Source organism: Phalacrocorax aristotelis, chromosome 9 (genome assembly GCF_949628215.1).
Source record: "Phalacrocorax aristotelis chromosome 9, bGulAri2.1, whole genome shotgun sequence".
Taxonomy (NCBI): domain Eukaryota; kingdom Metazoa; phylum Chordata; class Aves; order Suliformes; family Phalacrocoracidae; genus Phalacrocorax; species Phalacrocorax aristotelis.
The window spans coordinates 12,768,662-12,793,642 of record NC_134284.1 but is presented as its reverse complement, the minus strand read 5'-3'; the positions used below and the strand labels follow the sequence as shown (position 1 = coordinate 12,793,642).

At 45.4% G+C, this 24,981-nt stretch overlaps 1 protein-coding gene across 2 annotated transcripts in view; it reads right to left on the bottom strand.

The window, feature by feature from the left end:
• IFT43 (intraflagellar transport 43) overlaps positions 1-24,981 on the bottom strand; it is a 45,850-nt gene that overhangs the window by 10,138 nt on the left and 10,731 nt on the right. For both annotated transcript variants that reach the window (XM_075103544.1, XM_075103543.1), the window contains 3 exons: positions 19,814-19,881; positions 6,604-6,636; positions 6,043-6,089 (listed from right to left, as the gene is read on the bottom strand). In XM_075103544.1, coding sequence (XP_074959645.1) covers positions 6,043-6,089; positions 6,604-6,636; positions 19,814-19,881 — 148 coding nt within the window. The remainder of the gene's footprint in view (positions 1-6,042; positions 6,090-6,603; positions 6,637-19,813; positions 19,882-24,981) is intronic.

Sequence of the window (24,981 nt, the reverse complement as noted above, 5' to 3'; positions counted from 1 at the left end):
CATTTAGAGTGGTAACAAACCTCCTAGCCTTACCAGCAGCCCCTTGACAGAGCACTATGTCTGCCCTCCTTTTCAGTAACATCTGTTTTCCTCTTTTCAAAGGCTGTTCCTTGTTCCTTTGCAGTATCTCCCTGCTGAAACATACTCAGAAGGTGGTGGGGCAGCAGATGAGAAGGGTCTGGTGAACTCAGAAACACAAAACCCTCCTCAACAATGCTGGAGATGAGTGATTTTGCATTAGGGCATTACTGTGGCAAGGAAAGCAGCCTCTCAGGATGCTCCTGTGGAAGTATGTTCGGGAGCAGGCGTGTCTGATTCTATTTCATCCTCTTCATGTTATGCTGGAAAACAAGACAAACTACATTTCTTTTATGCTAAATCCTTAGGTGTTTTTTTTTTTCTTATATATATTTATTAAAAAAATGCATCTTTGATCGGCAGCACCCATGACACTTCCACATCCAGCAACTCCTCAGAAGCCTCCCTCCCTCCACAGAAGGCCACCACTGCTGACAGCCAGCCGGGTTTGATCAGAGCCACTCAGAATCGGATTTTCATAAGACAGATGAGGAATCTTACTGCTGCTTTCTCTCATATCAGATGAGAAACTAAGGGGGAGGGGGGAGGGGTCCTGAGGGAACAACACTACAATCAAGGGCTACGCAGTTCTCTCTCTGTCCCTCCACTGCTGCAATTTTCAAAGGAGTTTGCCTCAGGCAGCTTTAAATGATGGTGTCTCAATTCTGTAATCATCTTTCAAGCGCTTTTTCTTAAAGGGTATTTTAGGTAAAGCTAGTCCGTCAACTACACTTATGGACTCAGCAATCACAGACCCAATGTGACTGTGTATCTACTGTATCACAGAATTTAGTGATGGAAGATGCTCACCCAGACCATAATTTTCAGCCCCCAACAAGCTGTGTGTGCTCCCTTGCAATTAAGCTGCCCACTGCCCCTTGGACAGTGGTCTGCTGCTTCAAATAGGGCTTCAGACATATCCCTTGGGACATATTCTCTGCTCCCCCGTGCCCACTGTGTCCTTCAGGAGGGAGCTTTCCTTGAACACCAGAGGCTCGAAATCACATTGCCAGCAGTCACCGGAGGAGTTCAAACCAGCCTGGACCAACAACTCAGTGGAAACCATCAGGTTGGGCTGAGTCTTCCCTTTGCAGACCTTGCACAGGGACTTGGGGTAGCATGTTAGGGGAGCAGCCAAGGGGACTGTGGTGTGCTCTCAGAGCCACACACAAAGTCACAGTGCAGAATCCCAGAAACCTGGCAGTCACTGTCACACTCTGCCCCAGGCCCCTCTCATCAGCCCATGTGCACCACTTCCAAAACACCATGTTTTTCACTCTGTCTCCATTTCACTGATGCTCAGAACTTTTTGTCCATTTAGTTCTCCCCAAATGACTCCACCACTTCCCCAAGCCTATGAAGTATGCACTGGCCATATCGCTGACTGTTCCTGAAAATTCCCCCCTCTTTTACCCTCATGCTCAGGGAATGCAGCTGTCCTTGCACCTCACAGCCTCTGGAATCCACCAGCGCTTGGTGTGTTCTGTAAAAACAGCAGGTCACCAGGGAAGCAACTGGCAAACTTTATCAGGAATGATAGAGCCAACAATACCCACATTGCACTCTATTCTCAGCTCTGTTTGGAGCAATTTCATCATCAGTGCATATCTGCATGCAGCTCAGGAGGCGTTCGATATTTTATGGCTGTGAATTCGAGTGCTGGATATCCTGTGAGGACTGTCTCCTACCTGACAGACAGACATCACTCCCCAAAAGGATGTGGGGACCATGGCATATGCCCACTTCCTCCTCCATTGTGCACAGAACCTGGACTCCCATCCTGTTCAAAAGCAAAGGAGCTGCTGGCACATGCCAGAAGGGTAAGAAGACCTTCCAGAGGTTTGACATTGTATAGAGAGGTCTAATCATCAGCTCTGCTTCCTTAAGGAGGCTTCCCAGCAGGCAGGAAGGGGCTTTGCCTTGAGGGCACAGATCTAGTGACTGTCTCCTGGCAGCTTTCCTCACCTGCAGGTCAGGTTTGGATTGTCTGTGTAGCATAGTCAGGCTTTCATTTCAATCAGCTGTCTCATTCACACATGCTATATGCTTTAAAATAACAAGCCATTGTTCCTGCAGACAGGGGACAGAACATATGAACAGACACAACACATCCCAATCCTCAAAAAAAGCCCTGTTCCTGTTCTAGGAGCCATGCATCCCGAGGGTAACAGAAAGAACGGGGGAAGGGACTTCTGAAGGTGGGGCAATAGTGTATAGGGGAAGGATAGCTGGGAGAGAGATGACAACGTTAGCTAATAAGCCCTTGTAGAGTGCTGAGGAGAAAAAAACAAGGGCAATGTAGTGAGGAGATGAGCATCTGGGGGAGTACAACTCAGCAGTGCAGAACTGGTGGACAAGAAAGGAACAACAAAGAAACTTTTAGCCAAAAGTACAAAGCAGTTTGCTGGCAGGGGACTCATGACAACAGGGATGGGACAGGGGCAGAATTCCAGCATTTCTCATCCCAACAGGAAACAGCCCTTTGTAGCTGCATGCCAGAAAGAGACACACAAGCAGAATATAGCCAAATGAAATACCCAAGCAAAACTGAAGCAGAAACTGCACTGTCCTGCTGGAGAAAGGAGCAAAGGGAGGGGTAAACCCTTCAGTGTGAATTTGGTTGTTCTGTCTTCCATCCCACCTCATGACAAAGAATAGTCTGCACTTGGGAGAAGCTCTTGGCTGTTACAGAAAAGGAAGCAGTGTTCTGCAGATACCACTTTTTAAAATTCCACTGATAGTCTCACATCTCCCATCTCATGCAGTTTCCCTGCCGTACAGAGCTCAGTCACTGCTGCCCATTTCCCCTGTTGACACGGACAGAAAATTGAGCAATTACCCTTAAACTCCTCTCTCTCAGATTGCCCAGATTGCTACATACACAGCATTAAGCCCCCAATTGCCCCTGGCCAAAAGTGACTCAACTAGGCCTGTCCTTTAGGAATTAAACACTTTTGTGTTGTTTGTGAAGGTTTATTATTCCTCAAGTGGTGATGCATTAAACCCTGCTAAAGCAGGTTTCCCACCATGGAGGGCAGGTGGGCCCCCCCATGACAAGGTTCAGCTGGACACACATCTGCCTTGCAAAGGCATGTTATCCATTTGCTATTCCTGTGTACTAGCATGTACCAGTGTGTGTTCAGGAGAATGGGCACTAAGCTCGCAGTGGATGCTGTAGGATACCCCAGTATCCATCAACTAGACACTCCAGAGCTATTTCTGGAGAGACACTACACTTTTTCTAGCCTGGATTTTTACAGGACCAAATAGTGCTTTTAGCCAAACATGTCTTTGCTTTCTTATAACTCAAAACTGGCTCCTCTTTAAAGTAGCTCTCTTGTCCTGGACTAGCCTCTATGAAGAAGAAATACAGATAGAGAAAATGAATTCTGAGCACAAGCTGAGCCAAGGTATTTCACTGCTAGTATTTCAACAGTTTGTATTGCACCGTATGGATGTCTTCCACCTTCTGGGTTTCCCTGTGCAACTGTAAGGAATGGCTGACATTGCAGATAGTTCCATGCATGTTCCTTTCTGGTCCACCCACTTAAAATCTCCAATATTACTTCAGTCTTTCCACACAGCCTGAGAAGCGACTGTTCTTCCCTCCCAAACTCTCATGGAGTTGAGGCATCAGATACTATTTCATGCACAGGGTGAATGGCCAGAGGCAGTGAAAGAATTCTACTTTCTGAAACTATGGGGCATAACAAGCCCAAAAGTCTCCACTTGGCTGTACAACCTTCCCTCCATTCTCCACATGCCAAACTGGGCTCTCTCCAGGCCTTAAGTTTTTTTAACACTTTCTCCAATGGATTCCGAATTCTGAGCCTCTGGGTGTTAGTGCTGAATAAATGATCACAGCTGAGCACATTTCAGATATACAAGAATACCTTTTTAAGGGCATAGAGTTTTGTCCTTCATTCTTCTAATGAAAAGGTTGGATAGGGGACAAACAATGTTAATGGAATGGTACAGCTCAGCTTTCTAATAGGTTAAGGAAGGCGATCCAAAGGTATTGGTTGACAGCAGCAATCATTACGCAACTGTGCCTGTTCATATTAAGGTGTACAAGCTAGCACATTATGCAGCACAAAATAACCGTGACCCATCCTTGGGGATCCATTCACCAATGTCTTGATTTTTGTATGTTTAGAATCTGAGCTTTACTGTTACAGTTAAGGACACAAGCCCAAGTGCAGTTCTGCGCAAAGGAGAGGCTGATATGGCTCAACTTACTGCACAGCCACAGCATGCTGCTCCCTGCCTTCTACACTGGGCAGTTATTTGTATCTCTCTGCTTATTCAAAAAAGTTATTTTATTCAGGTTCTGGAGTTTGTTTATATGTCAGTTTTCTTCATTGCAATTGCTGAGCCCAGATGGAAAACTCTTCTCCCAGAATAGCTTGCTTAATCTCCCTGTAGAAGTAGGACCACAAGCATGCAGTGCACTGATCCATTTAGAGATTTTCCATATGCAAACTAGATCCACAGCCCAGTGTATTTGACTGTACCAGAAACTGCCTGGGCAGGAATCATAATCACATTAGTGGGATCTTTCTTCTAACACATAGATTTAATCCAAAGCTGAACTCTGGTTTGCAAGCAATCCAAATTCAATTGTTAATCATAGGTTAGGCACAGGTAAATAAGTATGTATTAGGACTTGCCGTGTCTTCATACCACATTCTGCATCAATTTGACTCTGTATTTATTACCATCTTGGAGCACTGAAAGTCACATGCTGCAAACATGTGGCAAACATTTTTATGCCTGGCTAGCAAAGACAGTTGTTATACTCTGAATACAAGACCAAGGTTCAACAAGAAGGACAGCATATATGCAAACAGTCAAAAAGCTGTTCAGAACAGACTACCAGCCTCAGTGACATACGGTGAAATTTAAGAAGCCCAAGAAACTTCCCAGGGGGGAAATTAAGTCTATTGTAAAGATGCCAATGCTACAAAGATACCACTTCTGGCAGTCATATGTTGCAATGCTTAATCTGTCTGGAAGACCCAAATAAGTCTTCATTCAATCTCATTAACCATACTGATGTCTGATCTTTTGTGACTCCTGGTAATTCTTCTGAAGCTTGGTGATACTTTACGGACACAACTTTTTATACACTGTATACAATTCTTAGCCCTTGAAAACTGAGGTAGCTCCTAAAGACTTTAATTAATTTCCGTGCTCCCCACAGTTTTCCTGTCCTCGTCTCAGAATTCATACTGTGGATTCTTCCTGAAACTTTTCTTGGCTCATCAAGTCCTAGAAGAGCAGGTGATATATACTATAAAGAAAACTACTGCTAAGTCAGGAGTCCAGTAGATTTCACAGCAGGGAAATCTGTACAGGGATGAGATGGGATGGGATTACCACCTGTGCCTATGTTTACCTTATGATCTATGATCTTGGATTAGGGCAAGCAGATTTTTAAAATTAAATTAAGAATTCCCTCACATCAGAGACCTCAGGAGAGCGGTGCAGGCACTTGTCCTGATGGGAACAAGACAAGGATGTAACCATAAAACATAAGAGAAGCTTTCAGTAGAGCATACTATCACCTAAACTAGGGGACAGCAGTGATTTCTTTCCCCGCTCTTAACCTTTCATTGCTCTTTTAGCTCTCTTTTTGTCTCAGTCCACTATTCTCCATGTAGAGGTGAGCACAGACAAAAGCATGTCCTCAACACTTTCCTTCTTCCCAAAGGTGCTTTATTACTATGTGTTAATGAAGAGCCAGAGTTAGACTACAGGTTCACTTCCTCATCCTCCTCTCCAGCTCCTTTGCTCTCTCTCCCTCATTCAACAGCTGGGGAGATGTAAACACCTCCTCCATTTGTCTACCCCCAGGGTGGTTCATTTCCTTGCAATTTCTTACAAGATGTCTCTGCTCATCTTACTAGTGAAGCCCCAGACAAGCACGAAGCCACTTCTTGCAGTCAAGTAGGTATACCTTACCTCCTCCATCATCTGATGCCTCCAGGCTCTGCTGTCTGAGACGATGGCTGTAGCAAAACACAAGGAAGAAAGAATTTCAGTTGCAAGGCCAGAAAGCATCTTGTTGTGTCCCCTTCCTCCCTACAAGCTTTATGGACTGTCAAGGGGGGAGTTCCCAAGTACGCATAGCCTGCAGTCTGACCTTCTTCCATACTCCTCATTGCTGGACTCAGCAGAAACCTCAGCTTAGAGTGCTTAAGCAAGATGCCTTGTACCTGAGACAGACCCATAGGCTGCAGACAGTAGACCCTGGGGTGGGTCTGGAAGGAAAGCGGGTGCTTTCTACGTTTCCTTCTTTCTGTCACATAGGAGTGACAGAGGCACTATCTACTCCATATCCAGGGAACTACAGAGTGACCAGCCCTGCCCCATCCCAGGACACATGACATCAATCCATGCCAGGCTTTCCACCCTTCCCAACTTCCAGATCTTGGTGTATTGGTGCTTAGAGTTACATGTCCCTACTTCATGAGATCAGGTGTAAAAGTTGTGGAAGAAGTCTCAGCAACAATGGGAACTTACTCTTCTACTTCTTCTGCATGCTTTCTTCCTGACCTGCAAGACAAGGAAAGGCTTATGCTTAGAAAAGGCTTGAGAAAATTTAAAAACTGCACCTTTCCCTATATCACTGTTATTGTGCAAAACAGTTCCTACACCAGGTCCGATATAACACATCACATCTTTAAAGAGTTCTCAGTGACCATTAAACCAGTGTATCAAAAAGTACCTCAGATTGAAGCAGAACAATTTGGGTCCAAAAAGACAGCCATGCCCAGATACAGCAAGACCCATACTCCCTGGGTCTTATTAGCTTCTCAGGTACCTTTTCATCCCCTCTGCCATCAGCTGCAGGTAACACTTGCCTTACCTGAGTAAAGAGGTCAGCACATTAAGGAGTGAAGTAGATACTATACTTTGTCTACCTAACCCTGAGAGATCAACAGGTCCTTTTCTCCCCCTGGTCATGCATAAAGATTATCTGGTTGCCTTTGTAGGTTAGGAGCCCCACCTGAGCTGGCCAAGTTCAGGTCAGACATGCTGTCGCTGCAGTAAATCAGGGTTGATCTGGCTGAGTTAATGGGAGTTCATAATAATAACAGGGCGGGGGTAGGCATTGGCAAATGGCAGCTCCCTTGCTCTCCACCCCAGCAAGCCTAGAAGTAATTCAGTCCTGATTAGGGATGCTTGTTCAATATTCAAAATGTAAAACATGGAGGTTGCTGAACCAGCACTTTGAAAAGTTAATTAAATGCCAGGTTTCTTTTTAGCAGATACTCCATCACTCGCTGATTGCTTTGGCCATTTTGCAGAATGAAGTTTCATCTCTATGCTTTGGGAATAAATATTCTCCCCTCCCTTGAAGTCAGGGTGCCATGACAAAGAATACATGGGTCTCTCCCCTACCACATGCTCTGTCCCAGGACACACCAAGATGTAAGAGAAATTGCTTCACTGCCTTGCACTGCTCCTTTCAAAGCATTTCCATGAGATGGAGCAGGCCTTTCCTCATCTGCTCTCTGTTCTAGCAGGTTATAGTCCTCATCTAGCTCTCCTGTGAAAAATCTACTTTTCTAAGAGCAAGGAGCAGGGCACAGATGTCTGGCTATGAGAAGAAAGCCCCTTGTCTCCACTGCTCTCCCTGGAGCTTGCAGTCTGTGAGATGCTAAAGATTGCACTGAATCAGTGATCTGAGCCCAGTAACATCCACTGCTATAATCAGAACTGCAGCCATGTAGGTGGCATCTGCATCTGGGCTTTCAGCTATATGTGCACCCTTCTGTTCATCAGAAGAGGCAGAAGTGCAATGAGGCTGGGGAATTTAGGAAAGAGGTCTTGCAGTGAGGAGTAATTGTCCAGCTCCATCCTTCTCCACAATGGTAGTGTAAAGAAAGCACTTTTTGTGAACACCCTGATACTATGCAGAAAGAAAGGGATGGTTTCAGAGACCCCACTACCAGCTCTCACTGGAGTTTAGAATCTGAGATGACAGAGATGGAAAGATGATGCAAGATTTACCCTATTTTATCCCTCCCTCCTGCCTTCACAGAACTGCTTCCTACACCCTGTCTTCAGAGCCTTGCCCTCACTGAGCTGAAACATCCCCAATGATGGCTTTGCACAGCCTTGCACAGTGAGATGATTTCCTGGAGGTTCAATCTAACCTCTTCTTAGCATGATCCCACCACTCTTGATAATTGTCCAGCCCCAAATAACACTCTATTCCTTGGTACTCATACTCCTTACATCTCTGCTCATCTCCTGTCCCCAGGCAGGAGTGAAACACTCCACGTTTATACTTCCCAGGAGAGGGTCACTCACGCTATCCCTGTAAGCAATTTCTGTTTTTTTTTCCTGAGCTCCCTGTCATGACAGACATCCAGGTGGCCCACAGGGAAAGCAGTCATATGTTAGTCCTAGAGGCAGAGACTACTTCACTCATGTTCTGAGACTTAAAGCTTTCTCAACTTTTCTTTGTTATGTTAGGAAAGGACTTACTCAGGACAATAAGCAAATACTTCATTATGAAATAGCTGTACTATATTGGAAAAAAATAGTAATTTGGGGAAAAAAAAAATAAACTGGGAAGGGAGAATAGTACTGACCTCTTTAATCCCAGAGGCAAGGCGTTAGAACACTCTTCTGTCGAACAAGACAGTTCCCTCCTCTCTCTAGGGCAAGCTAAAGCCCCACGGTCAGCTCCTGCCAGGAGAAGACCCTAGTCCCTATGCCACAGGGTCCGAAGGTGGCAGTGGGTGATGCCAGTCTCTCATGCTGACAGTGCTGTGGTTTATACAGAGCATTTAAATACCAACAGCACAAGAGCAGGAGGTAGAAATGGCTGTTTTTCTGTTTAGGTGAGACATCTGCTTCCAGTCACCTGTACTAGATATGTTTGTTAATATATGATTTGGAATAGCATTATTTGATGAAACTGGCATTTCAAACAGCTGATAAGCTCGGGTAGAGAACTATCCTGGAAATAGAGTATGAAACTTCTGGAGCACAGGAATTGCATGTTTTACACTCTCCATGGCCTTAACGATTAAGCTATTAGGTAAAGAAGATACCAACCAGCCTAGTATTTCCCTTCTTTTTCATAAGGCTTCCTTTCATTTTGTTTGATGCCAAGTTACTTCTTCATTCCTTGTATCAGATTGGGAAAAAAATTCACAAAATATTTTTGCTTTGTTCCTGACTAATCTTTTGCTTTTTCAGCCCAATTGCATTACCTAAATCTACCTAACAAAGTGACCTTGAGAGAAAAGACAAGCTTTGCCTTGTGTCCTAAGGATAAAAACCTTCAAGGCAGTAAGGGAAGTCATTAACAGATCCTCAAAATGTGCCCTAACTCCAACCCTGTCTATTCCATAAGCTTAGGCGAGGGCTAAGATATACCTGGAGATACTATTCATGCAGAACCAGTCATCTGTTTGTCTCTTTGCTCTCCACGTGCTATGGGAAACCCCACAGGCATTCTTTATGAAGTTATCACGCTGCTTTAAGCATCTTGGAGTACCCCTTCCTGAGAACTAGCTCAGCTTATCAATGCAAATTGCAACATGTTGAGACCAACATTTCATCCTTCAGGAATATCAGGCCTGGGTACAAAACATCCTCTTCATTCACCACACGGACACAGCTTTCTAGTGGTGAATGAAAGCAGACATGGAAGAAACCAGTCTGTGAACTCAAACCAGCATAGACAGATTTTCCACCCTTTTCTTACGTTCTCAGCAACAAGAAGTGCACTGCCCTGGTTTGTTCGCTCCAGCAGGAGGCACAGCCCAGGGAGGGTAGCAACAAGCGCCTACAAAATGAGCAATTGTGTATGAACTATAGATACACCCACTAAAGTAAGGGCAAACAAAATACAATCCTGGGAGCAGTGCTCAGAAATGCACTCAGTCTGCTGTATTATACACCAGGCACCCACGGTTTTTGTGAGACAGCGATACCTCTGTTTCTTTCGTTTCTTCTGATAAGCCCATTGCAATAGGAGGGCCAAAGAACATGGACCAACCCCATCACCTGGACAGCTCTGTTCAAACTCCCTTCACTGCAAGGCTGCCTGTGCTCCCAAACTGTCCTGGTTTTGCCTGGGATAGAGTTAATTTTCTTCCTAGTAGTTGGGATAGTGTAGTTTTTTGATTTAGTATGACAATAGTGTTGATAACACACCAATGTTTTGGTTGTTGCTCAGTAGTGTTTACTCTAAGGCAAGGACTTTTCAGCTCCCCATGTTCTGTCAGGTGCACAAGAAGCCAGAAGGGGACACAGCCAGGACAGCTGACCCCAACTGGCCAAAGGGATATTCCATACCATATGGCATCATGCTCAGTATATAAGCTGGGGGAGTTGGCTGGAGGGCGGCAACTGCTGCTCAGGGATAGGCTGGGCATCGGTTGGAAGGTGGGGAGCAATTGCATCGTGCATCACGTGCTTAGTATATGCTATTATTATTCTTGCTAGTAGTAGTATTTTACTTTATTTCAATTATTAAACTGCTCTTATCTCAATCCACGAGTTTTCTCACTTTTACTTTCTGATTCTCTCCCCCATCCCACCAGGGGGAGGAAGGGGAGTGAGCGAGTGGCTGTGTGGTGCCTAGTTGCTGGATAGGGTTAAACCACAACACAAACATAACCAAAATCCCAGAATATTCCCTCTGGCTTTGGCCAGCTGTTTATTCCCTCTCTATTTCATGGTGTTGAATAGCTGAGAAACTGGGTAGAAGACCCCAACAGACCCCATGTAACCCCACATAACTCCTATTACAGCGTACCTGTTTCTCTCCAAGCTGTGTCCTGGGGCAGAGGATATAGATCTGACCTCGTTCTTGAGTGTTGTCTTTGCTCAGTTCTGGCCAGCAGGAATCCTCCCTCCACATTAATGAGAAGGGGTTAAACCTCAAAACCCAGAATTTCTCTGCCACACACCCCTAATGTACAGCTGAGCTGCCTCGGAGCTGCCTGCAACTTCTGTGCTGAAGGGTGAAAGGCAGTTCTAATGTAGACATCATCTCTGTTAAACTGTTTCTTTCTCATTTAATGGACTACCACGGAGATCTAAATGGAGATAAAGTAGCAGGGCTCAGAGAACAGCCAGGATGCTATCTTTATGCAGCATGACAATGTGCAGTGGTTAATTAGACACCGTTAACCTATTTTAGCAGGGGACATAACTGGGATGAATGGGGGTAAATGTCCTTGAAATCTTTTAATGTCCACCGCTCGTGAGAGCTCTAGACACGCTTGCATCCTGCACCGAGCCGCAGCCAGGCGCCGGGGGCCCGGCGCGCAAGACCCGAGGCTCTCCTCCGCGTGCCCAGGGAGGTGCGAGGCAACACAGCTGAGGAAAAGGGAAGCAGCGATGGTGCTTCGTGAAAGCGAGCACCGAGGCGGCCGGGGCGGCAGCCCACGGAAGAGGGAGGGAGGGCAGGCAGCCCCCTCGCCCGAGGCGGCCGCCCTCTTCCCGGGAGCAGCTCTCTCCTGGGCCCCGCCAGCGCCGAGGGACCGGTGCCGCCCCGGGGCGGCCGCGCTCCCCGGGGGCCGCCCGCCGGCATCGCCGTGCCGCGGCCGCCCTCTGCCGGGCCCCGGCGGCGAGGAGCCCGGCCCGGGCCCCGCGGGGGCTGCGGGAGCCCGGCGGCCGCTCCGCCGGGCCGCGGCCGAGCGCGGCGGGAGGCGAGCGCTGGGCCGAGCCGGCGCGTTGCCGCTGCGGGGCCGCGGGCTCCCCCCGGGAGGGCGGCCGCCCACCCCGGGGCCGCTGGGGCCGCCGGTCGAGGTCGAGGGGTATTTCCGATACTTTACAGGGCCCCGGCAGCGGGGGGAGAATTTCGTCTGCCTGCGTGTTAGCATTTTTCCTGGCATGTCTCAACCGCTTCTTTTTATGAATCATGTGGAACCAGAAAGCTGTTTCCAGCTGCCCTCTTGCTAAAAGAATGAAATGGGGAGAAAAGGGAACGTCCTGATGTTCAGAGATACATTTTGTTTTGAGAGAGCAGGGCGATCAAAGGCAGGGCAGAGAGATGGGTTGTGTGCGCAGAAAGCCCATCTCTGGCCAGTGTTCTGCCTCTGCGCTCCCATCTAAAACCATACCCACCCGAGCCCACAGGGAAGCCTTTTGGCTCTAAGGCACAGACTGCAAGTCAGGTCTAGGCCTGAGGGGGGCGGGAAAAAAAAAGATAAAGCATTCTACTCTTTTGCTCAAGTGTTTTTTTAGTGCCCATCACCACAGTGAGTGGGTGGCTATGAGTTGCAGCTTGTTCAATAGCCTAAGGCACAACTAACTTACGCATCCAAAATGATGAACAAGTGCTAACTGATCAATTCTCCTGGCTCTCCAAGAGTGGCTCTTGGTCACCACTTGTTTTCTGTGACACAGGGAGAGAAAAACACTCATCAGAGCTGTATGTAAACTAGAACTGCAGCCCGTGCTGGAAAGCACTACCACAAGGTGTCTTCTCAGCTATTCTATTGCACCTTCCTTGGGGCTCTGACCAGTTAAGTTTCCACCCCCTCTCCCTGGAATGTGGCAGCCTGGAAAAGCAAGATTTGCCTTGATTAAATCATGGAGTTTAATCATCACACCTCCTAAAATCAAGGCAAGTTTTGCCATGGATTTCAGCAGAGAAAGGACTACTATATTTCTGTCATAGGACGTCATCTCACAGCCCTCCATTTCCAAGCCCCAGGGCACATGGCTATCTATATCTCCACAATGGGGTTTTGGGCAGACACACATTTTTTTAAGCTGTAATGGTCCCACAATCCACTTCCTGGCCCCCCACAGGCTCCGTGGATTGCCGGGACCACATGTTGAACACACTGCCCTAGAGCACGGCACTGGAGGAAGAAGGATGCAGCGATGAGCAGGCCTGCTCTGTGGGACGGGATCTGACAGACACTGCGGCTAGATGGCTCCAGCTGAAATGGGCTTGTGAGGCACTAATCAATCTCTAGCAGAATTGTTGTTGTTTCTCCTCATGTCCTAATAACCGGGTTTGCTTAACAGAAACAAAGGAGGAAGGCTCTGGCAATCAGGATTTTAGGCACTGGCACGAAAGAACAAACTGACAGAGTTCACAGGGATCACTGAACCTCAGCCTGCTCACTGCATCATCCCTGTAACAGATGTTCCCAGGGTTCCCCCACTCGCTCACTGGTAGAAAGCTGACCGGCAGAGCGGTTCAGGGCTCCCACTGAGCAACAGAAAAAACAACAACACTCAATACAAATTCCTGCTGTGTGGGAAAACAGCGCTGCAGTTTCTAGAGGTATCCACCACACATCTTTGGTCCCTGAGAACAGGGGCTCCTATCCAAGTGATCACGTCTTTGGTCTCCAGTGAGCACCAGGGCCAACTCTCACACCAAATGGCTCCTGAGGTTACAGGAGCATTTCAGTTTCCATTTAAAGGGAAAAGCACACTTCTGGTCCTCATGGTTACACAAAGAACTGACTGCTAAAGGAAACAAAACTAGAATGCAAAGAAAAAGTATCTAAGGTTGGTTGTTTTTTTTCAAATCCCACAACTGAGAACAAACTCATGATTCTGAAGTGCTGGGCCAAAGATGTTTTGCTTACGAATTGCCTCACTGAACAAAATCAAATTAAGGACACCAGAAAAAAACCCAGGTGTTTATCACTGAATGGCACCTTGTGCTGTCATCTGAGAGGAGTAGCTTCTGAAAGAAGATATTTTAAGAACTTGGATTAAGAACCTGAAAATAGTTGAGGGGTTATATGGGGAGGGGGACTAGAGGAGGGTAAAATAGGGCCAAGCAAGTAGATCAGGTCATCTTAGGTCTCTTTCCACAGGTAAACTGCATTAAGCTAGACTTCAGAGCCAATTTAGAGGTGACCTACAAAGGCCAGACAAGTTTTTAGCCTTGGCTTTGACAGATACAAAAGGATTGCAAGTTGTATGTGTTCTTCAAAAGGGTTTTGCTTTTTTAACCTAGAATTATTTGGGACAGCAAGGATAGTATCCCCTGAATTTGCTGGTAAATTCATTGGAGATGCAGAGAACTAAGGAAGGAAGATGCTTTGTCCTCAATCAAAAAAATCCAAGAGACTTCACCCTGAGCAGTTTGCCACCTGAGCAGTTTACATGGACTGTTACCAAAAACATCAGACTCCTGTTCTGTTGTTGTCAAGCAGACTTCACTTTCTAGGGGAGCAAGAGGCTACATTCCTACTAGTTCTTCCATTGCCCAGTGCCTTTCAGGAAAAAGAAGTAAAAGAAAACTTCACTAATGAGAAAAGAAACAGAAATCTAGCTTTCTAGGAAAAAAAAAAAAAAAGAAAAAAAAAGAAAAATTAAAAAAAGAAAAAAGGAAAAAAGGGAAAAAAAAAAAAAGCCCAACTCTTTTTTCAGGCTCCTCTGGGCACTGCAAAGACACAGGAATGGGCACAAGTCTAGCATTTTCCCTTTGCAGGAAACACTTGCAAGTTACACTAAGCAGGATTAAAAGGAAACAAACCCCCATCACAGCTACAGTACTAAGGGATTCTCAGGTAACTCTTCTGTCTTTTAGGGACTTTCCTTTTTCTGCCAGTTATCTTTACTGAGTCTAAACAGAAACACCAAGGAGAGCTCACCCCAGCAATGACATAGAGGGACAAGAGGACAAGAGCCTGTTAGCATTCCTGGAACATCCAGCCTATTAAAAAAAAGAAAAAAGAAAAAGGGGAGGGGGGCGGGGGAAGAGATCGAGAGAGGAAAAAAACCCACCCTGGGCCTGCACGTTGCAGCTCACCGCCATCTTGATGTCCTTGATGCGTGCCGATGGCATGGAGGCGGCTGGCACCAGATCAGCCCAAGAGAAGGAATGAGAGGCCAATGGAGATTTATGTGAGGAGAGTGAGATGGACAAGGTAAAATTGTCAGGAGGAGTTGTTAGAAAGTAAAATATATTGTGACAATTCCACTCCTGCCGTTCATCAATAAACTGACAGATCATTTAGTGTCAATTAGGAGTGATAGATGGACAAGTCCCCATGATCCTGGGCCAAAATTAATGGCTGGGAGGGAGAGGGTGATTGAAAATGACGGCTGACATTGAGAGGAAAGTCCTGAAGGTCCCCAAGGGGCCATTACTTGCCTCATTCCCTTGCAGATCAATGCAGGGACAAACCCAAAAACAGACACTTCAAGACAAAACTTAATCAGACTTCCTTTTCTTTTTTCTCCTTCTAAGTTGTGCCCCCTCACTTGGCAGACTTGATCCTTTGTGCCTATTCTCTCCACATCATTGAGGACATCCACAGATGGCTGCAAGATGCAGAGGCTCCCGTCTTACCCGCAGCCAAGAGCCTCACTCCGCTCCTAACATGGCAGTGTCGCAGGGAAGCCCAGCCTGAGATTTACTTCAACACTGCTGGACTGGGAGTAGGGGGCAGCAGCAATGACACAAGCTTCCCCCTACCATGTCAGATAGAGAAACTCATGAGCACTTTACTACTCCCACTTGCAAGACAGGGATGGCTAGAGGTTCTATAAACCAGACACTCTCAGGGGTCATTTCGTATAGATACAACACAGGATAGTTTAAGCTCATATTTTTGAAACAGGAGGTTTTTAACTTTATTTACCTCTAGAGACCTTGAATCATAAAAACCCTTAATCTCTTAAATAACTTTCGTCCAGCTCCAGGGTGCAATCTCAGCATTGCCCACCCTCCAGAGCCTTAAATGATATCTACACAGAGGCTGCATTACCCTGCTCTAAAGGTCATCCTGACTGCATCTCTTTCCTTCCTTCCTACTGGCCCTTAATATTTGCCTTCTTGTTAAATGCATTCCTGGACACTGTACCACCACTTCTGTTCCAAGATACTTCAGTATGGTCATTTTCCTAAACAAGCCTTGATTATTCCAACTCTGTATGACCTATCAGTCAGAAAGGAGAAATTTCAGTTGTAGCTGGAGCACCTGTTGCTAAACTGCCAGGATCCCTGTAGAAGAAAGGAGGTACATGTGCAGGCACTGGAAAGGACTTCCTACTGAAAGCAGCACTTGCATTTGCTTGCAGGGCCACCTGAAACAAGTTGTGTTTATTTCACAACAACCCCAGCTGCTGCCTGCAGAACTGTATGAATTTTAAGGGACTCATTGCAACACCAAAGGGATCAAGGACTCAACTCAACTGTCCTGAGAAGCAAAGAAATAAAGATACTAATAGGGAGAAAAATGGGACGAATTCTATAAGGAAAGTCAGATAATTGAGACTAGCAGAAGCTGGAATTAAATGGATCCTGGAAGCACCTCTCTTTCGTCAAATCCTCACCAGTATGCAAAACTGAGTTCCCTTTTCCACTTCCCTTTGGCAGGCACTTTGTGTTTCTTCCTTCTGATGCATGAGATAACCTGACAATAAATCTCTGCTTTGCTTGTCAGACGTGTCAATACTGATGTCATTAAGGACATCAGCACAGCGTTCAGGATGGCACTTGGGCTCCATCCAGTGGTTAGAGAGCTGCTTCTGTAGCAAACCCAGCTGTAATTACTATTATTTACATAGTCTCAGCAGGGTACTAGGCCCCAGTGGCTGCCTAGGTTCTTGGCTTGTCCCCTTTCCTCTAATACTGGGGCAGCAATGGGACTGCCTCTTTTCATAGAGAGTGATTCTTCTGTCCGAGTACAAAATTAAATAAATATTTATTTATTTAAACTTGTACTCAGCAGATTCAGATGCAGAGGGCTCCGTCAGTAAGGAAAAAAGTTTACTGTATCAGTACCTTGAACCATTTATTTGCTGATTGCAGAGGACAACCCTGAGGGTTTGCTCAGACACTTACCTGCAGTCCTCATCATCATCCAGATTTACAAAATGGGACTCCTAGAAATGACAGCTGTTCTACAGAGGTACTGGGAGTCCAAAGTAATCTTTACATGCTTGACTTTTGAAGACTTATCAGTAAAAGATAGCATTTTGATAGTTCTCAGGAATTTAAATATCTGACACTGGTAAATGCTGTGGGAACTTGTGACAAAATACTTTAACTTGCATACCGTCTGTGTGAATTAATTTAAAAACTAATTTCCAGTTGGAAAACTGTAAGGGCCCTCCTCCTCTCTCTATCTTGCAACAGGCTGAGACAGGAATAGTCTGATGAGAAGAATCAGCAAGATGGTGAGAATATTTACAAGTTTACATAGGTATGACAAGAGCTGGGCAGGTAAGGGACGAATAGGGAACAGCAAAGGTAGGAAAACAGAAAAACAGGTTGCAAATTAAATTCTACTCTAACATGTGCCAAATGGAAACACAAAGAACAATTTCAAATGACCATCTCATATTTATAAGACTCTGAACTAGAAATACAGCCGAAAAGAGTTTAAGTATCCTTGCAGGAAAAGCAACAAGTGTGCAGTTGCAACTGGCTGAACCTGTCAGAAACAGAACTAAAAGCTTAGACCTCAAACGGGGAGTGAATAACACAGCTACGAGATCATTTCACAAGTGGCCGCAGTATCCCATCTGACCCACAATATATTTACACAACACAGAAAATCCAACTGTAGCCACTCTGCTCATCCTTCCTTTCCAAGTTAAAAAAAAATCACATATTTTAACACTGTCTGTTCTGAAAACTAAATTACTTAAAGCAGTACAATTCCCAAGTGTAGGCTCAGTTACACTCGTATAAAAGTGCTTATACCTACATCAGATACATCAATAGAAGCATGTTATTCTAACTACATTTACACTAGTGAAATTGGAGCAAGTTAACTTGATGGGCTTCCAAACTGAGTCAAATAGGTTGAAAAGCTGTGGGGAGATAGAGCCTGAGAAAACAGAAACAACAAAGCTACAGCAACATTGGTATGACATTGGCTGATGACTCAGACTTTTCACATGAAGGCTTTACTCTGGGATATGTCACAAAGACAGCCTTACAGGCCAGCATCTCAGACTTTTTTAAGGGAGAGAAGGACTGAGATCAGCTTGGGGAGAATACACAGCTGAAGGAAAGAAGAAAAGACAGGGGAACTAGTTGTACAAAATCCTTGTACCTCATATGACTAAAGAAAGTCAGAACAAACCTCCCCTTCATAAAATTTATTCAGTAAAAGCTCTTAATACAAATGAAAAGAATGCTGTCAGATATGACATGATATCGTACACGTGACTGAGCAAGGGGCACATCTTCACCTCATGTCCCACTGTGCAAGGTCTCACAGCTTGAAAGGTCTGCACCCCTCCATCTCCTGTTCTGCTTCTTCAGCTGAATTGTGTCCAACCTCCTAGGAGCATTTACTCCACACACCCGTCATATCTGTAAACCATGCAGTTGGGGTACTGGAGAAGCACCACTGCTCCAAACCTATCAGATGAGTCTAATGTCAAACAATGGAAAACATCCTAAAGTAGCACGTGGCACAGTGCTGTTACATCAGGAACCTGTACACTGTCCTTCAGGGCACATTAGGCACAGCCCTAAATAACTGTATTACATCCAATTCAGTCCTTCACCTAGCCAACAATTACATAATTTATTTTTCCTAAACAATGCAATTCACCCTTCTTCTCTGCTATCACATTTCCATAAAGCTTCTGCTTGGTCCTACAAAGATCCAGGATCATTAGTGGCAAGTTTTTATAATACTAAGGTGAATGCATCTCTGCAATGGCAACTTCTAGCTGCAGCCAGCCTATGAAAAATAACAACATTATCAGAGTTAAACTGGAGAGGAACAGAAGTAGTTCAGGCCGAGATGTTTATTCCTTTGCTATAGTCCAGTCTCCAAAATTTCAGCTGAGACAAACAGAGCGATAATTTTCCCAGAAAAGTACTGGTCTCCAGAAAGTCTACTCCACCTTTCTCACCTCCCAAGAAATACTGACAGTATAACATGTTTCTTGATGTCCTCTCCCATTCTCAGTATTCCAGAAAAGAAAATAGAGTTCCTTAAAGTATATGTCCAGACATATACTCACTTATTACAGACCTTAATATATACAAGCAATCTCACACCACTCCATGACTTAGCCCTTCAGCTCTGTGAATGGGAAATATAACACCAGCGTAACTTTACAGCTTGAAAAATAACAAATAGCTTGAAACCAAGTCATCTCCTCCCAGTCTGAACTGTCTTTGGTTTTCATACCCATTCAATTACCGTGTCCAGATATTTCCTTTCCCTGAGGTGTCCCTCATAAGCATCAGGCTTTTCAACCTACACTCTACAATCTGTAAACTTTTTTCCTCCCTTCTTTTCTCACTGACCATGTCCATCCATCTCCATTATACCATAACCCCATACACACATGAACATTGACAAATTTCACCTTTACTGTCAAGGCTGATCACTAAATCCTGAACTGTTCATTGCATTCTTGTCAGTGGGGCACTGTCATGTGTCACTCTCCTGGAAAGGACGCAACCAGTCAAATCCACCCCTCCCAGCTCCTGCATTTAACATGCTTATTACGTCCTTGACTCCTTACAGTTAGTGTATCAAGTAAGAAATACACTGCCTCTGGCAGACAGCGACATGTACACAGTCCTGAGCCCCACCAGGCCAATTTATATAGAGCATTAGCCAGTGGAATCAAACAAGGGCAATACTTCAAATGGTTTGAAGGAGTTACAATGATATTGGAGATACAGGCCATCTACAAGATCCAGAAAAACTGTTCCAGTGCCTGTGACAGCAAAGCCCAACTAGTGACATTCACTTAATCCATGCCTAAACCCCTCTTAATAAGGAAAGAGGTGAGGACTTACTTGGTAGGTGCCAGTACAGGATCATCTGCCCAGCCTCCTTGTCGGCGTGGGGGTTTAGGTGGTGGACCCTTTAAAAAAGAGAAGAGACAGGTTACATCCAGCTCCAGTCAAGGCAAAGTCAAGCCAATTGAGACACCAGGTCCACACATACTAATGTAAGACTTTACCAAACAATAGATGGAAAGATAGTGTTTAAAATGCTGTTTATTCATAAAATAAAAGGAAGACAAATGACAAATGTTGCAGGACAGGTTTCTAAGTGTCCCTGTAAGCAAAAGGTATACCACTCTAATCAGTTTCTTGACACGTTCCAGGTCTGTGTGCCTTTGACTTGTCCAGGACACACAGTACAGTAGCAGACTGATCCACAGAGGATGCACTCTCCTGGCAAAGAATGGTTCACTGGGAACTTTTTTGTTACTGCTTCCCACATTTCACTGGGAGGTATTGCATGCTATATGTCTCCTAGGGTACAAGTGGGCTCATTTTAGACATCTTGTTTTACATGAGGAATTGTCCCGAAGAAGTGTCTGGTTTTGTCCACTGCCTAGAACAGGAGGTTAGATGCCAATTTCAGATACAGGCAGCCATACCAAACACCTCTAAAGTTAGCTGAGATGAATCCCACCACTGAAATGTGAAAGAGGAAGTTCATCAGGAGCTTAAAGACACCCCCTGCTATTTTTTTTGCATTGTCTTGTGTGGCACTCTGCCGTGTGTCAAGAGAAAAGAGGAATTCAGCTTGGGGCTTACCATGGGAATTTTCAAAAAGCAGGGCCACAATTTCCCACTGTGTTGGAGCTGCCCACTGCCTTTTGCAGTTTTAGGCTTGGTTCCCCCTGCCTGAAGCACCTCATACAGCAGTGGCTTCAGCGTTTTGCATGACAGGCAGTGGTGAAAGCAGAAGGGCAAAGTGAACTCAGTGCATGAATGTCAGTCTATATAGCTCCCAACTGATGATGCCCAGTGAGGGAAGATGTGTTATGGGGACCTGTGAAGGGACCATCATGAGAAAGGATGATGGGTAAAAGATGTCCTAAAACAGGGAAAAATGGAAACTGCAAAGGTGCCTAAGCAGGAGTAATAGTGGGGGGAACAGGTGGTTCCCACAGCTTTTATTAAAAGAGGGAATGGGCTGGGTGACTCCTGAGGATTTTTGACTTGACAGAGGGGACCTTGCATGTGTGGTGGGGTCAACCCTCAGCCAAAGCCAAATTACCTCTTGCCACAGAAGGGGAAGGGGCTGAGATAACCCCTGATGGTAGGGGTCTGCCGTGTTTATTTCTTGAAGCAGAAGCATTGTTTGTGAGTGTGGGAAATAAAGAGAGCCTGCCAGGGGCAGCCGCTGCCTGCTGCAGGGAGGGGGCATGACCCTGCATAGCTCCCTGATAGGAGCAAAAATAGTCATCTTCCAAAAATAAACAGGGAGCAGGAATGAGGCAGGAGCTGCAGTCCCAAAATACCAACTTTCTTCAGCAAAGGGAGCACAGGAGGGCAGAGGGACAGGCAGGGAGCATGAAATGCAGGAAATAGCCTCCTTATATGGGCTCATCCGCAGGGGACAGAGCTCAGTCGACTGGAATGACCATGTCACAGAATGTGAAGCCTTCAGGGGCCCAAGTGAATGGAGTTTTCTGATCTTTAAATGATTCCCCCAGATTCTTAAGATGCCAAACCAGAGAAGAGGCTTCAGTGCCAAAAAAGGAGCATTTTGAATTCAGTTGATCTGGACACACCCAGAGCCCAGGAAAGAGGGGAAAACCACACCACATATGGGCGTGCATGCCCACATAAACATCCCTATTCCCATTACACGTGCCCCTACCTCAAAAACACACTCCCTCTCACATGGATCTTTCCCATGCAAACAACCCTCCTCCCTCAGACCATATCCCAGATAGCGAGCAAGCCACATTCCCAACACACAGCCTCACAACTCCTCGCAAAGGTGCACAGAGTTACACAAATGTCACCAAAGAACCTGGGCCATAAGGCTGAGGGAAAATGCTGCACCTCCAGGGCATTCCTATTCACCTGTATTTTAGTTCCCTCACCATCAAAACTAGCCTTCAGATCCAAACTACCTCCAGATGAGAGGGTGATGAGAATGACTACCCCAGTCTTTGCACAGGGCACGACTGCACAACAACTTAGGGCTTTGATTCCAACGTCTTGCCAATGTTACAATGTCCTCCCATTGATCATATACACCAGGCAACCCTGCATGTCCGTCAGACCCTGACAAACACCTCACATATACCTACAGCTATTTTATTCCTCTTGCAATAAATCAGGTAATTCTTTTTGAACTGCCCACAGGAGCACTGGCAACAGGAAAGGTAATGTTAACTGTCAGCTGAGGATAAATAGCTTTTCTTTGTTAGTTGCCTGGAAAATGCTGTAATAAGGTTACATGCCACATGCGCTTTTGTCAAGCGAATAAACTTACTTTCATATACATCCAAATTTCCAAAACCTCAGCATAATTTACAATTGAGAACACAATGTCATGCACTGCCATAATATGGTGACAGGTAGGGACACTGCAGCTGCAAGAACTTGAGGCAGAAAGTGGGAAGAACATCAACCCCAGAGGGAGCAGAGCAGAAACAGAGGACATTGTTCTTCTGTAAGAGAGCAAATGTGCTCCTGAACACACGTTTTTGGTCAAACAGACTGGGGGCTTTAAATGATCAGAACTTATTGGTACCTATGTGTTATACTTGGGCAAGATTTTTATGCATGTTCCCAAATGCAAAGCTAAGATATACACCCAAACAGTTTGGTGTCCAAAACACCGAGATTCTACCAGCTCCTGACAACAGTGCTCTCTCAGCTCATGCTGCTCACTCTTTTTCACAGCATTAACTAACCACCTGCTTGCTGCAGTTTGCTTTTCCACTTAAGTTTTGTCAGTTATTTATCTCTAGAAGATTTCCTCTACCTTAGTTTCTACAGATTGTCCGCTTTTTCAAGGAACAATGTAATGGGCTGGGCTCTTTCAGAAATTGAGTTTACCATTTTTGTGATGGCACTTTTACAGTATTTCTCAGGCCACCTTCCTTACCAACACTTTCATACTACCACCATAATGGGTATTTTATCTCTCCCTTCGAAAAACAACTGGCCTGAAATCCATCTCTCCTGTGTTAAAGTAGAAACTCTACCTTCTTTTTTATCTGTAGTCAGGTCCTTTCTTATCAGACAGATGTAGAATTCTAATTTGGCTTCCCCATTAAGGCAGAAATTTCCTGGCCACTTGTCAGATCATGACTGCAGTTTTGAAGCTGCTAGCTGGATGTTGCTTCCCTCATGGAAGCAACTACCCTATGTGTCTCTGGATCCTAAGGGCCCAGCAAAGTTTCTTTTAGGACCTACCATGACACAGACAGATTACAGGCATGTTGGGTCCCTCAGATTCTCAGGCAGGCCTGGAAATATGGATTAACCTACCTTCATCAACATGACAACTCCTTTGAAACAGCAACCACTCTGTGCAGGGAAGCAGGGACTCGAATGACATTGGCAGCATACAGCAGAGGACACACAATTTTTCTGTCATGTAACACATCTCCTAAAAAGTGTAAGAACTATGTTCTGCCCAACAGACAAACAATGTGAGATTTTATACTTGTTTTTATCCAATATTGACCATGGAGCAGAAAGAAGGAAGTATGGCCAGTCTCAGATTTCCTCTTCTCCAGCAAGTTGCCTGAGGCTCCCCTGACTGAGGAAAAGCAAATCTCCACAAACAGGCCTGATGAATTAGTTTTGACTGTTGCCAATTAAGGCGCTTTAAGTCAAATAGCCCCACCGCTTCCAAGCAGCCACATAACACTTACAGTCTATACTGATCTTAAAGCACACATAATATCAAAAAAGGCTCACTTCCCAGATCCATGCAAGCCTCGGCTTTTTGCAAAGAACAGCCCATCTCTGCTAGCCCTCTTTATGACATCCACAGATTGTCCAAGTAGTGCATCTGATTTTAATGAATCCCATCCAAGGAATTCTGCATGTCTTAAATGCCTAGTAGAAAATAATGGATTTCCATTTAATCCACAAACTGTCCTTCTTCATGGTCACTGACCTTCCTTTACTAGGGACAGTGCTATTGAGACAGAAAAAGTTCTTGGTGGCTTTTAAGTATTCTCTGTCATCTATCACTACACGTAAAGGAGCAGCTCATATTGTTAAACAGCTATCAAGAATTTCTTCCCTAAAACAATGGTCAGCTACCTAGCCAGCTTACATGTGCACCTGCCAGGAAAGCTGTCATATTGCAGCATTTGGCATCTTAACACGTATCAGGAGTTACTGCTGTCCCCTACATGAAAACAGCGAAGCAGCACACAACAATCTCATTCTCTGAGCAAGAGGTTACCGGGTAGAATCCTCCCACAACCCACAGTTACAGGGCAGTGCCCCTCCAGCCTTCCCAGGCATGAACAGATCTCTCTCAAACAGTTCACTGCTACCTTGTGCTACATACTGTCAGACATGTTCCCATCCATCCCCACCACTGCTACTCCTCAGGTGGATCCAGGAGCACTCAAAACATGAAATAAATGTGTAGAAAAGGAAAAGCTTTTAATAAAATTGGTTTTGATGGGATTGTCCCTAATCCACATCAAGGTAGCCAAGCAGGGAGGATACTACTAGAAAGGCTGGGAAACATGGCTGACTAGAAATGCTGTTTTAGAAGATGTCATCAAAAGGCTAGCAGATAACCTCAGAAAGCCAAAAAATAACTGCCCTGCTGGCCAGCCGCTCAGGGTGCATGGGGGAAAGGCAGCGCAAGGCCTTGGGGAGCTCCAGGCCATGCAGTGCTGGGGCTCACATTGGGGAAGCTGGCCTAATTAGGGAACAAAAGTTCAGTTGCATTTTTTAGATTCCTCCTGGAGAATCTGGCCAACTTCCAGCTGAGCGGTCCCCAGGAACAAGCTGGGAGTCCAGTATTTCTACAAGCAACCAGAAGACCACTGGAAAAAAGAAGCAATCCTTGTAAAATGGAGGCAGGTAAAAAAGCCAATGCTTCCTTGGATGCTGGTTCCCTTTGGTGGAGGGTGTTTATTAGCACAATACAAGAATCCAAACAGATGACACAAACTCTGGCACATGGAGGGTCAAATTCAGCTCAGCCCAGGACAAACATGCAAATGGTAGGG